Genomic DNA, 16,873 nt, shown 5'->3' with positions numbered 1-16,873 from the left:
CTGTCACTCAGGCACACAACTTCTTTTCTCTCCCTTCCGTACCATGGTCAATGCAATGAAATTAATTACGTATCGTTTTTTGCATGTTTTCCTGTCAGCCTTTTTATTTCTTTTTCCCACTTTACCAATGTCTGTAACTTTTTCCTTGTGTAGGGAAACTACTAAGTGGCAAAATGCAGTTTTCTTTCAGGCACTTGATAACTTTTCAGAAAACAAAATATTTGAGCTTCGGAGTAGGGAGAGAAGCTCTGAGGTAAAAGTGAAAAAACATTCTCGGCATCTTTTATGTTATTATAAACTGTAAGGGAAAAAAAAGATGAATAATAACTAGAACATGTTGTTATTTCCAGCTTTATATAAACTGCACTTAAAAATGATCATTGGAAAAATGACCGGCTTAGTAAACAGCATTTTCTCATAAAAAGGTTGATTTTTTTTTTTTTTAAAGTGGGGTTTTTTTTGGCACCCCCCCATTTGCTGAAGAGGGGTAAGCTGACAGCTGTGAGGGAAACGTCCTGCCCTCCCCTCCCTTCTGCAGCAGGACGAATTTGCCATCCAAACCTTGCAGCACCCTTAACGTGAAGGGAGCGGGTGCAAAAGCAAGTGCAGGACGGGTGAAGTTAATCAGTACCTTAGAGGCGTTTCTGAGTGTTTGAGAGTTTGCCAGCGACTCCCTCAGTTGGCTTGGTTATCTGGCAAGGGTTTCTTGATGAGTTAAACTTTGCTGGGTTCAAGGGAGTGCGAGATAAGAGTTGCTTACCTCTCACACGTGGCCACCTGTGCAAGATGACAGTGGGAACTTCAAATTTGGGTAAGAAACTGCATAGCTGGGGGATGCCCAGGGAGGGATGGACAGCCCCAAGGGAGATGGGCCGTGCTCGATGGCTGTAGCGGGAAGGAGGGACGTTGTGTCAGCACAACTGCTGCCTGTGGCTCTGTGTCCCCGCCGGCACGATGTGCGTGATCGCAGCGGACCACAGCGAGAGTCAACGCTGGCAGCAAGTGAGGTGCCAGCTGGGCCACTCTAGGCTTGGTGGCAGCATTCGGAAGGCCGCTGCGAACACCTGCTTGTTTCAAAGAGGGACGTGGTCTTCTCTGACTACTGGCCAGGCTCATCTGTATTTGAAATCCCAATGCCGGTACAAGCCCTGGCCTGCACCTGATGGGGCCACATGACCTCAGGGAGGGAACTGGACCAGAAGGGGCAGGAGGAGAAGCAGCCCCAGCCTCTGTGAGGGCTCTTCCTTGCAGCAGAAGGCCTTGTGCTACAAGGCTGGTGCATCAAGCTTCATCCCTGGCTATGTTTTTCAGAAGGCTTCCGCAGGGCCAGTGCCTGGTGGTGGCCTGAGGGGTTTGGGTCATGGTGGAGATGTGTTGCTCTGCCTCCCCTGCCTGGTCCACCACCCAGCACAAGCTGGGCCTCCTCCCAAGGCCCTCAGGCTCTGGCGAGGCAGCGCAGGCCGCGGGATCTCCATGGCAACCCTTGCCCCCTCACTCCCCCCTTGCCACCAGAAGGCTGACTCCCAGCATGCCCCGCGGCCGGCAGGAAACTACAGCCCCCAGAAGGCCTTGCAGGGAGGCCCGCCCTCCCAGCGGGCAGTGCGGCTCCCCCCCATCACACCCCTCCCCGCCAGCGCGGTGACGCTCTGGCGCCGCACTACGACTCCCAGCAGGCTGTGCGCGCCCGCCCGCCCCGGCGGCCGCGTTGCCGGCCGGTCTTGGGTTCGCATCGGCCTTCGTGCCCGGCGGTTCCTTCCCGCCCCTTGCAGGAGCCGTCCTTCGTTCCGTGAAGCGAGGGGGCGCCGCTGTTCTCTCTCCGGGGTTTGGCCAGGTGCGTGAAGTCCCGGGGCCGCGGCGGCCTTTAGGTCCCAGCGTGCTTTGCGCGGCGCCACAACAAACATGGCGGCGGCCACGGGGCCGTGGCGGTAGGCGTCGGCCCGGCTCCAGGCGCTGGCTTTGAGCGGTGAGTCGGGCTAGGCGGCGGCGGGGGGCCGTGCCCCGCCAGCCCCGGCGCTGCGGGCCGGCAGGGGTGCGGGCGGCAGGCCCAGGGCACCGGTCGTCGTTCTCTCTTCGGTACCGGTGAGACCGCGTATGAAGACTGGGCCCAGCTCCGTAGGGGCTCCGGGGCTGGAGCATATGGGAGGTGGAGAGAGGCAGGGGGAGCCGGGTGAGTTCCGACGGAAGAAGGGAAGGCGAGGTGGAGACCGTACTGCTGTCGGGAGGGCATAGGTGCTGCCTGATTCTTGTAGGAGGTGCACAGGAGTAGCATGAGAGGTGCCAGACCCAAGTTAGAACATGGGAGGTTCCCATCAGAGATGAGGAATGTAGGGCAGGAACTTAGAGGGGGTTTGGGATCTCTTTTCGTGGAGTTATTCCAACTTTGGCAGGGCAAGGCCCTAATAAATGATGTGCTCTAAGTTGGCCCTGCTTCGTGAGGGCGATGGACCAGAGACATTATCCAGAGATTCGTTCTAATCTTGCTGTATGAGTTTTAAGGGAAGGAAGCAATGTGCGCTCGCAGCCCAGAAGGCCAATTGCATCCTGTGCTGCATCAAAAGAATTGTTACCAGCAGCTCGAGGGAGGGGATTCTCCCCCTCTACTCCGCTCTCATGAGACCCCACCTGGAGTACTGTCTTCAGCTCTGGGGCCCCCAGCGTAGGAAAGACATGGACCTGCTCGAGTGGGTCCAGAGGAGGGCCGCAAAGATGATCAGGGGGCTGGAACATCTCTCCTATGAGGACAGGCTGAGAGAGTTGACGTTGTTGAGCCTGGAGAAGAGAAGGCTCCGGGGAGACTTTATGGCAGCCTTCCAGCACCTAAAGGGGGCCTACAAGAAAGCTGGAGAGGGACTTTCTGCAAGGGCATGTAGCGATAGGACAAGGGGTAATGGCTTTAAACTGAAAGGGGGCAGATTTAGATGAGATGTAGGGAAGAAGTTCTTCACTGTGAGGGTGGTGAGGCACTGGAACAGGTTGCCCAGAGAGGTGTGGATGCCCCCTCCCTGGAAGTGTTCAAGACCAGGTTGGATGGGGCTTTGAGCATCGTGGTCTAGTGGAAGGTGTCCGTGCCCGTGGCAGGGGAGTTGGAACTAGATGATCTTTAAGGTCGCTTCCAACCCAAACCATTCTATGATTCTGTGAAGCTGCTAGCAGCAGTGCTTTGAAGATCTAGAAATAAGGAGCGAGGGAGGATTTGGCTCTGTCCTGCTGAAGTGCTTCTCTGGAGTGGTGGGTGGCTACAGCAGACTGTCAGTAAGATGATTGCTGTCTCCTAGATAGGCGCCTTTTTATGGTGAACACACCTATTAGGAGCAAGCTGTTGTGCATTCGGATGAGGAAAATAGGAAGGGTCATAATCTTTGCCTGATTAAATGCTAAAGTTCAGCAGGCCTAACTGGAAAAATTAATGAAGGCTGCTAGACAGTTTGGAAAGAGTGTAGTAAACCTAGTAATTATGTCTTGAAGCATGGGGCCTTTACAGACTTTTTGGCAGCCAAGGTATAAGAGCTGCATTCAGAGGAGAAAAACCTAATGCAAAGAGATCAAAATGATTTCTTTCCTGTCTGTGTTCATTAAGAAGTATCTCCAGCCATGTTATTTTATTTTGTGGGGGTTTATAAGGGGATATCTAGTGTATGAAGTGCTGAAGAAGCATTGTAGAACAAGCAGAGTGAACACTGCCACACTGCTTCGTAGTTAGCTGCTCTGAGTGTAGCCTTTTGCCTAAAAACTGCTCTACTGTGGGAAGGACTAAAATGGGCTTAATGTAATGCTGTCTTATAAAAAGCGTTTTAGGAGATGCCTGATGAACTACCAGTTGGTTGAATTGGGAGCTATCAGCTACGTTTGGATTTTCAAAAGGCATTCAACAAGGTTTGCCACTGAAAGCTCTTAAAGAAATTAAGCTGACACAGGAGAAGTTGTTGCTTGGTTAAATAATTACCTAAAAGATAGGAAACATAAGATAAGCTGTCACAGCGGGGGGGGAGTGAGGGGGAGTTTCTCTGTATTTTCGCTAGGGCCTGCGTTCAGCATAGTGTAAACTATCAGAAATAAACAGTGAATGCTGAGATGATTATTTTTTCTTGTGAAATCGACTGATATATTGCAGTAAAGACAAGTGCCACCAGTGAAGCTTTAAAGTCTTTATGCTGATAGGCAGCTGAATGAAACAATAGCAGATAATATTCGTTGTAAGTGAGTCCAAAGAGGTGTAGCATGGGGCAGAGACGATCCCAGCTTTACGGTTATATATATACACATGTATTTCTGTAAAGTGCGTATCTAGTGGTGGGGTTTGAAGTAAACATACAGGAGTGAGACCTTGGGGTAATAATAAACATTGCTTAAAAAAAAAAAAGGAGGTTAGTGCTCAGCAGTTGTACAAAAAGAGAACAAACCAGAGCGTTATTATTTAGCTACAGAAGGCCATGGTTTGCGCAGATCTTGAACATTGTAGGCAGATGTGGTCCTCTGGTCTCAGAAACAGGTAAAGGAGAAGTTTAAGGGATTCAGAGGAGGTAGATAAGGATAGTTGAAGATAGGGGACAAGTTCAGTTGTAGGAATGAATATGTCTTTGTGGAAGCTTTTGTTTGGAAGAGATGTCTGAGTGGATTATGACAAAGTTCTGTAAAATTGCACGTGGAATGAAGGTAAATAGGGGAATTGTTATTCACTGCTTCAGTATAACTCCTTGATTACTCACTGCTAATGCAAGAGCTACAGCATACCAAATGAAATTATGGGGTGACAAGTACAAAACAAAAGGGAGCTAGCTTTGGGAGTTCTGGTACGTGCTAAGAGGTTGCAAGGCTTCCAAAAAGGACTGAAAGAATTTCCATAAGAAGAATTAGTTGCCATTGAGTTTCTGGCCTAAACATCTGGAAGCAAAGACAGTATTTTCATGAAATATCACTGTATTTTTGACCAGTTATTACACTCTTCCCATCTGAACTGGCCAGTACTAGAGACAGGTTATTTGTGCACATGGATTTGTTGAGAGACAGTGCAGGGATTTTGATGAGTTTGAGAGGCCTTACGTACCTTTCCTGCAGGAAACTGGGCAAAATGAGCACTAGTTAATTAGGGATGTTTAGAAGGACCTGTTTATTTTGCTATGCGTGTTTTTGCTCATGCAAAATTGAAATGTGATGTATTTGATTCTAGTTAAAAGTCTATTCAGACCTGTGCTAACATAAATGCCTTTAGTTCACCCTTTTTTGTCACACTAGTGCACACTTTTGTATGGGTCTGACGTTCATTTCTGGAATGAACAGAATGAGATGAAAAAAGTTATAAAGAAATTCTTCAGTCAGGGCTGAAAGGTTCATCTTGGAGGATTAGAGGTGGGTGGATTCAGTTGCATTTTTTATAGTAAATGGATTATTTTGTGTTTTTAAAGGACTGTTTTGCCTTCACAATGTTCGGGGACTTATTTGAAGAGGATTTTTCCTTTATTTCAAACAATCATTGTGGAAAAGGGAAGAAATCAAAGCCCAGAGATTCTGAGCCTCCAGCTCCCAGGGATGTCACCAACCTAAGTGGTATCAAAAATCAGGGTGGGACCTGCTACCTCAATTCCCTCCTGCAGACTCTGCTTTTCACACCTGAATTTAGAGGTAATGTGTTCAAAATTTTCTTAAAATAATGTTGGAATTGATATTTTACATTTGTGTTTATAGTTATTTCTTAAAGAAACACCACGAACACAGATTGTTTTCAGGAACAGTTTACTTCCGTTCACTTCAGATAAGTTATTACAGAATACTCAGAGCTATTGGTCTGTAAAATTAGTATCGTCACTTCTGCACAAAGTGTTGTAAACATTACCTTTTCTTACAGGGTACAGTTACAGTGTGTGTAAATAAGAGAGGTTATTGCTGTCTGTAAAGTGTCGTTCTTTTTTTTTTTTAATGCAACCACTACAATTCCTGAAAAAATATTTTGCCATCTAAACACCTTCATGCTTACTTCTGCTTTACTGTTATAGCTTGAACCAGTTGCAAGGATGAGTGATGTTCAGAAATGTTGTTGAATGTCTTAATTTGCCAAAAAGAATGGCATCATAATGCTTGACAGTTAAAATACCATAAATCTTTAAAGAGGAGCTACTGTCTTCTTTTAAATAGGCATTTTTCTTTACAATTACAGAGGCGCTGTTCTCTCTAGGACCTGAAGAACTTGGGACTCTGGATGACAGCAGTAAACCAGATGCAAAGGTATTTAAAATTTTCTTGTCGTTAGTCACTGCCGAATGTTGATTCGGAAGAGTATTGTTTCAGTTTGCATTAAACTTCTTATGAGAATGAATGAAAGCCTAACTTTGATGCTGAAAGACAGTTTGGTTGGCTGATACTCAATTTTTCACACAGTTGTAAGTTGTCAGTGCCATAAGCTTTTGCTTGAGAAGTAAGATATTGAGCCTGTTTCTGCTGAAATTGATAGCACAGATCATTTTGTCTTCAAGGGGAGCGGGAACAATCCCAAATTCTGTACAGTCCTCTTTTGGATTTTTTCTCTTCTGTAATTGAAGCTACAGTGCTTTGACTTATTTCTCACCGGGGGGGGGGGGGGGGGGGGGGGGGAAGTAAATGTGTGCAGCCCAGATGACTGCACTGAGGCTTTCTGAAGGTTTAACAGCCCACCCATGCACAAGATGGTATGGGACTGGAATTCAATCTTTGTTTAAAAAGTGCTTACTAAAGTTGACTACAGAATTTCATTCTTTAGTTCTGGGGTTAAAGCGACACAACTGGTTGCTTGGGAAATTTTTTTCTTTGTAAATCAAAGATAAATATAGGTAGCCGATCAAGCTTGTTGACATTAACCATTCTCCTTCCCATCTCGTTCCACCGTGCCACCAAACCCTTTACTGAGCAAGGAGTAGCACATGTTAAATTTGTATGTCGTGATGTCTTGTAGCAGAGTTCTTAGGGTTTAGTAGTATGAAAAACGTCAGAGAAAGGTGTCCTTTTTTACTACGGTGATGACTTAATTTTAATCCATACAGTTTTGCTTTATCACAAAACATATATTCCATGACTGTATTTGGCTGAGTAAGGTGAGGCACTGTAGATTTTTGGGAGCCAGGTCTGACTGATGTTTTGGTGTGAATTGAGTAAACTGTGTTATGAAAGCCATAGACAGTGGTGGTTGGCTTATTACAAGTTTGGTACTAAATTATTTTTCTTTTTATTTAAATGATTGGTTTGAAGACTCTTTCTGATCTGTTGGGTATATTTTGGTTTTTATTTCTAGGTTCGAATAATTCCATTACAACTTCAACGGTTATTTGCTCAGCTTCTGCTCTTGGACCAGCAGGCTGCATCTACAACAGACCTTACCGAGAGCTTCGGGTGGAACAGCCATGAGGTACTAATCACCATCAGTGACACCATCATTGATAAACTTTTTCCTGAATGGAGAAGGTTTTTTTTGGAAGTCTGACATTTAAGAAGTATCTTAAAATACTTCAAGCTGTGGAGATAGCATTGAATTGGGTCAACTATTGTTGTATACTATTGTATCTCCACATGAAGTACATGCCAATTGTTTACAGCAAGAAACAGAAGAAAATTGTTCTGTTAGGTACAATTTCAGTAGCTTTTCCTTTGTTTTTACAAGACCGTTTTTCCAACAGTAATTAGGGTTCTTGTCCTCAAATACTTAGATTCTTACCTAAATTGAACTGTGTAACTCATCTTAGAGTTTAGTCTAAATCTTCACAAGTGAAAGTGTCTTGTGGGTTATAGTTTATGTACTTGTAGCTACTTAGAGAGCATAACTAAATTAAGAATAACAAATAAAGGTAGTAATTTACTACTCAAGGTAGTAAATATACGGGTAGTCATTGAGGCAGCTGTCTTTGTCACACTTAATATATGTTGTTTTTAAGCAATAAGCAAAGCAGATGGCACTATTATTTCTTCAAGTTTGGTTTGTTTTTTTTTTTAATCATGCAGGAAATGAGGCAGCATGATGTGCAGGAATTAAATCGGATTCTGTTCAGTGCTTTGGAAACTTCCCTTGTGGGAACTTCGGGTCATGACCTTATTAACCGATTGTACCATGGGATTGTTGTCAACCAGATTGTTTGTAAAGAATGCAAGAATATCAGTGAGAGACAGGTAAAGCCAGATGATTTTCCAGGATAGGTTTCTGTTCAGTCTGTTAAAGATGCTTTAAATGTTGTTTGTTTTTTTTTTTAAACTCCAAAACTATTGATGTCTTTCTTGAGTGTCACTGGTGGCCTTGTTGAATCTAGGTAGTGTGTATTGGTTAGGGCGCTGCAGACTTGAAAACGTGAAAATTATGCATGACTTTGTTGTTAAGTCTTGGCTGGCATTTTCTAAACCGCCTACATCAGGCTGTGACTCAGAGGTAAAAAAAAAAGCAAGTGTTATTGCATCTTCTGAGTTGGCAGGTGTTGCCTTTAGCAGATGTAGTTAGCAGAGAGCTGAACAGTGGGGTGACAACAGTAAAACATATCTTTACAGTCTTTTATGCTTTTTGTAATTTAAAAAAAGTTGTTTTTGTTTTTTAAATTAATTTCTTTTCTGTGGATCTATGGAGGTTTTGCCCCATCAGCAATGAAAGCAAAAAGAATGCTTACATCTGCTGTGGTGAATGGGATGAGTATCATTCTAATGTACCGTGAACTTACACCACTTACTACCTTCTTTTTTTGTTGTACTTATGCATAGGAAGATTTCTTAGACCTAACAGTGGCGGTAAAAGGTGTAGCTGGCTTGGAGGAGGCCCTGTGGAACATGTATGTAGAAGAAGAGTACTTTGAAAATGAGAACTTGTATCGATGCGGAGCCTGTGATAAACTTGTTGAAGCTTCAAAGGTAATGCATTGGTGATTCTCAGTGTTCAGTTTGCTGACAGTTAGGAACTTTGTTTACATTGCTGTGTCTGCCCTCTAACTCAGAAATAAAAAAATCTGTATCTTTAATCAGACGGTATGTAACAAGAGGATGTCAAAATCTGACCTGTTTTTTAAACCTCAGCAGCTATGTCAAGAAAAGCTCATGTGACTCATTTCTTGACTTGAATGTTGTTGCAGTCTTTAATTTAGCCAATGGTGAATGGGATGGCATGTAGTTTCGAGAGTATTGCCTCATTCACACACCTCTACGGGTGCCTGGCTTTGGGCATTTCAGAGGGTAGGCTAAAAGATAAGCTAGAGCATGAAGAAAAATCAATGGATCCATGTAATGAAGAAAACCATGGAAATTCTGTCATGAAGAACCCAAAGGGGAGAGAAAAATAATGAACAACTGTTCCTCTGCACAGGGAAATGGGATCTGTTGATCCAGGTATTGCATTGTTTCCCTGATGCTGAACAGGTTCTTGCAGTGATAAATTAACACCTTAGTAGGTGTTTTCAATATGTTCTGTAGTGCTAGAGCCTTCAGGTGAGTAAGAATGTATTCATGCAAGGAACTATCCAGCTCTTCTAATGTGTAAGACACTGGGTGTATTTTCACAGTGTATGCCTGCGTCGTTCCCATCTGCCAGCTTACTTCTGGTATAAGCACCACCACTTCATGTCCTCTCTCGGTGAGCTTTTCAACCGCTTGCCGCATGCTGAGCCAGTGGCTTCCATCCATGGGCACCATGAGGAGTTTCCCTCCATGTGAGAGGCCAGGCATAGACAGCTATTAGTGCACTCTGACGTATTCTGCCATCTTCACAACAGCAAAGCTCTTTGGCCTACTGCGGTGACTCTCTTTTGCAGCAGGGTGAGTGCAATCCAAACCTTGCAGCACCCTTCATGTGGAAGAGAGTGGGCGCAAAGGCAAGCTGGGGACAGGTGAAGTTAACCAGTGACGCAGGAGTTCAGGAACATCTGCCAGTGCCTCACGCGCCTCCTTCCAGTACCTAAAGGGGGCCTACAAGAAAGCTGGAGAGGGACTTTTTACAAGGGCATGTAGTGATAGGACAAGGGGTAATGGCTTTAAACTGAAAGAGGGCAGATTTAAATGAGATGTAGGGAAGAAGTTCTTCACTGTGAGGGTGGTGAGGCACTGGAACAGGTTGCCCAGAGAGGTTGTGGATGCCCCCTCCCTGGAAGTGTTCAAGGCCAGGCTGGATGGGGCTTTGAGCATCATGGTCTAGTGGAAGGTGTCCCTGCCCACGGCAGGGGGGTTGGAACTAGATGATCTTTAAGGGCCCTTCCAACCCAAATCATTCTATGATTCGATGTGGCTTGGTTATAAGGGCTTGTTTGAGTTAAACTTCGCTGGGTTCAAGGGAGTGCGAGATAAGAGTTGCTTACCTCTCAAATGTGGTCATCCACACAAGAAGACAGTGGGAACTCTGAACTTGGGTAAGAAGTCACATAGCTGGGGGATGTCGGGGTATGAATGAGAGAGAACCTCAAGAGAGGTATGGACCTCAAGAGAGAGGGCCTGTGCTAGAAGGCTGTAGCAGGAAGGAGGGACGTTGTGTCAGCACGACTGCTGCTCGTGGCTCTGTGGCCCTGCCAACATGATGCACTTGATCGCAGCAGACCATAGTGAGAGTCAGCGCTGACAGCAAGTGAGGTGCCAGCTGAGTCACTGTAGGCTTGGTGGCAGCATTAGGAAGGATGCTGCCTAACAATGCGACCGCCTGCCCACACCTAGCCTGTTTCGAAGACAAGATGGCCCATACCTACCCACTCCATTCCTCCCTTTCTTCAGTACGCTGTGGGTCTTTGGATGTTTTTCTTCCCCCTTTTTTGTTTTGGCCTCTAGAAAATCTAGTAGTTGAAGAATCTTGTGTTCCAGGACTTCATCAAATTTTAATTGTACAGTCTGATTTTCACCCTAAACGTGGAAGAGCATGCAAAGTCCTTTGTGCCACTAAGCTCTGCAAAGTAGTCTTCACAATTGACACAAATGAAATACCTAATTTGGGGAGTTTCTTAAGCCATAGGCATGTTCCTGGGAGGCTCTCTGGTATGGCTCTGCAAATGGAGAGTTGGGTGGAGACATTGGAAAGGCTCAGAAGCGTGTCCATTGAATTTAGGGAGTTTCTTAAGCCATAGGCATGTTCCTGGGAGGCTCTCTGGTATGGCTCTGCAAATGGAGAGTTGGGTGGAGACATTGGAAAGGCTCAGAAGCGTGTCCATTGAATTTAGGGAGTTTCTTAAGCCATAGGCATGTTCCTGGGAGGCTCTCTGGTATGGCTCTGCAAATGGAGAGTTGGGTGGAGACATTGGAAAGGCTCAGAAGCGTGTCCATTGAATCTACACTCACATTCAGAGGTGATACAAGATGGTTGGTTTTGCTTCGCACCAGGGTTCCTGATGTGCTCACACACCAAGTTGTTCAATCTTGATTAATATTCTTCCTTAATCAAATGGATTATGTTGGCTTTCCTGCCTTGAAGGTCCTCTCCTGTATAAATGAGGGAGACTTTAGCCCTTGCTTGGTTGTTCTGTGGCTGTCTGTAGGGTCTTCCAGGATACACCTACCCCATGCCGCTCAGGCACAGCGTCGTGCTCATTTACCGTAGCCCACAGATCTTAGTCAAGGCCTTTTTCTTCAAGCAGCCTGGTGGATCTTAAGCAAAGTGCCACTGTGATATATTCTGGTGACATTTTTCAGACCATTTCTGTTGCGTTCGGAGACAGCCCAGCAGTCGCTCAGTAGCAGGCTGCAAAATATATGTGGGAGTGATCTCTTCTGGACAGTATACACCTGTCAGAGCTAGTGATGTTACAGATAGGATCATTTCTGACTTCCACATTTGAAAACACAGTGCCTGTACGAGCCCTGACCTATACTTGGGGTCACACAACCCCAGAGAACTGGAAAACTCCCAAAGGTCATTGGAATAAACCTCAGGTGATGTACAAATGCTGTGTTTGGAGGAGATGACCAGGAGGGGCCAGAAGAGTAATAGCCCCAGCCTCAGTTGAGGTCCTTTCCTTGCAGCAGAAGCAAGCGTGTAGGCTACGTTTGTAGTTTGAGCTTCATTTGTAGCTTTTTTTTTTTTTTTTTTTTCCGGGTGGCTTCAGGGCCTGTGCTGGATGCTGAGTGCCCCGTTGTTCATCTGGGAATGGCAAAGCTACCATGTGTTGCTCTTTTGCAGCACCTGCTGTTCAGCAGCAGTTGAGTGTGTTTTTTCTCTGGGCTCCCAGGGTCTGTGTGGGACTGGTGGTGGCAGATGCTGCGCAAGAGGCCGAGAGCAAAGTTGTTGGGAAGATGCTGTATAGTCTGACTTCACGCGTAAGGACAAACCCGGGGGTTTGAAGCAGTTGCTGCTTAGTAGAAAATTCAAGAAAATCCTCTCGCAAAGAAATGAGGGCTATGGAAATGTAATTACTGACTAGAATTTCAGCTATGTCCTCCTTCATTTTCTGTAGGAGGATAAAGTATGAGGCTGGTGATCACCATTCAGGGAAGGTGTAGGGCTTAACAAAGGGGAAGGATCTTGATTGCTTTTAGGATATCTAGTTGGTAGGGAAATTAAGAATTAGGGAAGACATTTTAAAAATGAAAACACTGGTCATGTCTGCCTGGTTGTAATGAAGCTTTGTTGGAAAATAGAGTTGACCATAGCAAGGTAGAAACCACTATTCTGCATAACTCTGTGCTTACAATTTTTTTTTAATCATTTTACAGTCTGCTAAACTACGCAAGTTGCCGCCATTTCTCACCATTTCTCTCCTGAGATTTAACTTTGACTTTGAGAAGTGTGAACGATACAAGGAAACAAGCTGCTATACATTCCCTATCCAGATAAATCTGAGGCCTTTTTGTGAGCAGGTTTGTACTGTTACATTTCTTAAAGTTTCTATATACTCAGCAGAGAAACGATATCTCAAGGACAAGTTATCTTTTATTTTGCGTTTTGTCAGGGCAAGGTATTCGAGAAACTCTGTGGGGTCTTCTCTGTCCCCAATTCCAAATTTTTGGAATTCCAATTTGTTTCCAGAAGACCGCTTTCTAACTGAGTGGGAAATACCTTGTAGCTCTACAGGGGGAAAGGGTATAATAATGACCTAAAGCTTAATCTGATGTTTGTTTGAAAGGAAGATTATCACCTGGAAACTGAAATTTATTTTTATATTGTCATTGTCTGATAACGTCATGTATAAATGTAGCTTTATATGTTTTATGTGCCTGTAGTTATTTCATTTTTCTTAGGAATCTGTCTTTGTATTCATATATATGTATTTTGATTAAACTGAGCTATACCAGTGCTTGATGCCAATTTTTGATCTTTAAAATATATGAAGAATATACTTAATAGAGGCACTGTTATTGAAAATTACATTTTTCTTATTGAGATGTTGCAATGCAAGCTTGGAAATTTCTCAGTGTTTGCATTTGAGGAAGCCTTTTTTTTTCAGTTGGTTTGTATATATAAATGTGTTGCTTGTTTTTTCTCTAGTCTTTTAAGGAAAATAAGCCTGGTTATGAACAAACAGGTGGAGCTGTTCTATTATTTGCATCAATATTTCATTATTTTAAGTTCTAAATTTCCAATATTTTTCAGAATCATGCTTAAAAAGTTGCTTAATAAGCCTGTGCCTTGGTCCATGGTTTGTGTCAGCCCATACTCGTGTTCCCCAGCATTGAAAAGCCATTTCAATCTCTGCACGTGCGAATGCATGCTGAGAAATACCTGAAGCTATGCTGATTGTGTAAAACTGTCCTTGTGTGAAAGACTTACTGATATATATTATTGTTGCTATTATTGTTTTTCTTTTTAAAGACTGAAATGGATGATTCAGAGTACATGTATGAGCTCTTCTCTGTTATTATACATAAAGGTGGCTGCTATGGAGGACACTATCATGTTTATATCAGAGATGTGGATGAATTAGGAAACTGGCAATTACAAGTAAGTCCTAAAGGTTTTTCTTCCTTGCTCGATATGTCTCATTTTTCAGAAAAGTTTTAAGAGCTAGTGGATGAAATGTGCATCCAAACTAATGAATATTTTAGTGAGGTATTTGGTCTCTTACCTCATTGAGAGGGCTAGTTTTCCACAGTATGCTATCTCTATCAAGATTGTGTAACAAATTTTAGCTTTTTCGATCTGCTGAGCTATCTCACATTCCCTGGCTCACTTTTTATTTCCCAAATGAATTAATATCTTTGCTCAAGACTAGCACAGTCGTTTTAGTGGATGACTCTGGCTGGCTGTTTGTAAATAACGCAAATGCCTTTTCTGTTAAAAAAAAGTAATAGTGGATATTCTGTATGACAATATACAGTCTGTAGCAGGTGGCAGAGGCAGCTTATCAGAACTTCCTTCACACTTCTAAATTGTGCATGCTAATGTTAGTGCAGACTATAATCGAAAACCACTAGTTGTGTGTGAAACAACAGTATTTGTGAGTCTCTCATTTTTCTTATCCAGGAAGAAGAGGATAGGCTGATTGAAGACACGGCTTTAAGAGATACCGAAAATGCCAAAGAAATAGAAAATCCATTGGCAGTCTTAAAAGGGATTTTATCAGAGGTATGGTATGTAAGGAGTTTATTGCTTTGATTTTGATATTAGGGAAGCTAGAAGAAGGGGTTAGGGTATGCGAGAGTGGGCAAGTTTAAGTGTACAGACATCTTCTGAACTTATTGTGAAGCAGATAAGTCAGGTTAAGTTACAAGTTTTTAATACCAATCGTGGCTCTTGATACAGAAAAGGGCCCTTTTTGAGTATTTCTTAAGTTGCTTACCAAAGCTGTTGCAAAAGGTGATGTTACGTGGGCTTATTAACAAACAGGAATGATTTAAGCACTTCAGAATTGGCTTCTTCGTGTTGATCCCTTGACTTGTGTAGCCTTCGTTATCCTAGTTTTTAATTTCTCTGTAGGAAGAATCTAAGCAAATTCCCGTGGATCAATTAGGGCAGAAATTATTGGAGAAAAAAGGGGTGTCCTGGAATAAGAAATACCGAAAACAGTATGGAGCATTACGAAAGGTAATATGCATGTATGTTAGTTTGCTTTTTACTGTTAAGGTAACTTTACATTTATATTCCTCTTGAATAGTCGGGAGGATGATAATTGAAAATACTGGCCCTTAGACTAGCAAGATAGAGCATGTGTAAGAGAGGTTTGTAAGATAAGTTAGTCGTCTGGGAAACATGAATGAGATTATCAAGGGAGTGTCTGCCTGAAAGCTTGTAGCTTTTTTCCATCTATATGGTTGGCCTATAAAAAATTACCCTTACCTGCTGAACCTTGTGTCTGTGGATGAAGCTGCAACAACACTTACTACCACTTGAACATAAAAGCACTGATGAGAATTAAAGGAGAAATCCAGTACCTCTTCACAGTCGTAACAGAAATGAGATTTTGAAACTGCATGCCGCTTTTTGGTTGATTAGGGCATGTCCATAAAATTAGCACTTCCAGTAAAGTTGAGTTCGTTGAGTTGGTTACTGTATTTTCTAATGCTTGAAGGAAAATACTTTAGCATTTGTGTTCTAGATGATAGGTGGAAAATTCATGTTTGACTGTTTTTTGAAGAGAACCACCAATGCTGTTTTCACAATAATGATTTAAAAGTACTTGTGAAATGTGAATGTGAGTCTTCCGCGGAGGTAGATGCTTTTCTGACTTTGAGAGAGAAGTGATAGAAACAAGTTGTGAGCAACCCAGTATTAACCACTTCAAAGTTTGAGTGCTGCTGCGAATAGTACTAAAGCTGACTTTTTCACAAGTGCCGGATGTATACCAACAGCACGTTGATCAGGGCAATACTTGCCTTATTGAAATAACTGTAAATTGTTGTACACTTTTTGAAGTATCCAATGAGGTTTTGCTTATGGTTGAAACGGAAATTCAGATTTTGGGGGTTTGTTTTTGTTTGTTTTGGGTTTGGTTTTGAGGGGTTGGGTGGTGGTTGTAGTTTTGTGGTGGGATTGGAGGGTGGTTGGTGTCCCCCCCTCCCCCCCATCTCTTGAGAGCCACGGTTTGGTTTTGTGTGATTTGGACCCTCAGCTTGTTTGAAGTATCTGCTTACTGCTAAAATGAAAGTAGAGAACAGAGGGGATAAGGTGGGCAAAATGGAACGAGTAGGTTTTAAGTTCTTGAGATGCCACAATGGGCAGCGTTAATTTGGGTAAGGTACAGCTCAGCAGACCAGAGTTGAGCTCGAGATCCCTGTCTGGTAAATACAGAAGGGAGCAATTCCGCAGCTACTAGGGAGTGGAAAGTACCAGTGTTAGAGGGCTAAGCTAGTTGGGATGGTACTCTGTGTGTCTGATAAAGCAGAAGCTTTTTGATTGCCTCTAGACCATCACTCCCTGTGCCACCTTTCCAGGAACAGAGAGTATGCGCTTGTGAGCAGGGTTTGAAAAGGATTCCAGTGTCACAAGCAATCCTTGAAATTTAGAAGGTAGTTTGATTCGATTCTTAGTGATGCATGTAGGTTGAAAACAATTCTGTTGCAATTTCTTGCGTGCTAGTTTGAAGTTGTATAAGAAATGAAGCCAGCAACAGCATATAAAACCTCAGGCAGATAAGTGGTGGTAGGAAGATTACATTTTTCTGTCTAAACTGAGGAAATACATGAGGAAGCATCATAAAAGCAGGTTTGAAGGGCTGGGGTTTGTGCATCTATTTGAGAATGAATCAGGTGAAGCAGCTAATGCAGGCTGCTCCATTTAAAACTGGCCATCTTCTTCATCTTGTCCTTGCTTTCCTTTTAGTATTTGCAGAATCATCCTCAGATATTTCAGTTCAGTCCTGATGAAAATAAGGTTGGTCTGAAGGCAAAACACAAGCTCCCGTTTAAGTCCGATCCTCGAGGACGAGATCTCCAAAGCCCTCCTCAGAAGAACGAGGTCCAGTGGAATTCAGAAAAAGAACCTGCAAGGCTAAGGGACAGTTCTGCTGGTTGCCATTGGTTTGATCTGAATGAT

At 43.5% G+C, this 16,873-nt stretch overlaps 1 protein-coding gene across 1 annotated transcript in view; it reads left to right on the top strand.

The window, feature by feature from the left end:
- The first annotated feature begins 1,773 nt into the window (after positions 1–1,773).
- The window catches only part of LOC127018363 (ubiquitin carboxyl-terminal hydrolase 40-like), a 16,122-nt gene continuing 1,022 nt past the window's right edge, over positions 1,774–16,873 (top strand). Inside the window, exons 1-11 of the mRNA XM_050899954.1 lie at positions 1,774–1,831; positions 5,403–5,619; positions 6,152–6,219; positions 7,259–7,372; positions 7,963–8,127; positions 8,704–8,850; positions 12,619–12,762; positions 13,715–13,843; positions 14,366–14,467; positions 14,819–14,926; positions 16,661–16,857. Of these exons, the coding sequence (XP_050755911.1) occupies positions 5,421–5,619; positions 6,152–6,219; positions 7,259–7,372; positions 7,963–8,127; positions 8,704–8,850; positions 12,619–12,762; positions 13,715–13,843; positions 14,366–14,467; positions 14,819–14,926; positions 16,661–16,857 (1,373 nt within the window). The 5' untranslated portion in view covers positions 1,774–1,831; positions 5,403–5,420. The remainder of the gene's footprint in view (positions 1,832–5,402; positions 5,620–6,151; positions 6,220–7,258; positions 7,373–7,962; positions 8,128–8,703; positions 8,851–12,618; positions 12,763–13,714; positions 13,844–14,365; positions 14,468–14,818; positions 14,927–16,660; positions 16,858–16,873) is intronic.

This window comes from Gymnogyps californianus, chromosome 7 (genome assembly GCF_018139145.2).
Source record: "Gymnogyps californianus isolate 813 chromosome 7, ASM1813914v2, whole genome shotgun sequence".
Lineage (NCBI taxonomy): Eukaryota > Metazoa > Chordata > Aves > Accipitriformes > Cathartidae > Gymnogyps > Gymnogyps californianus.
Note: the sequence above shows the minus strand (reverse complement) of the source record. Positions and strands in the feature narration are given on the sequence as shown.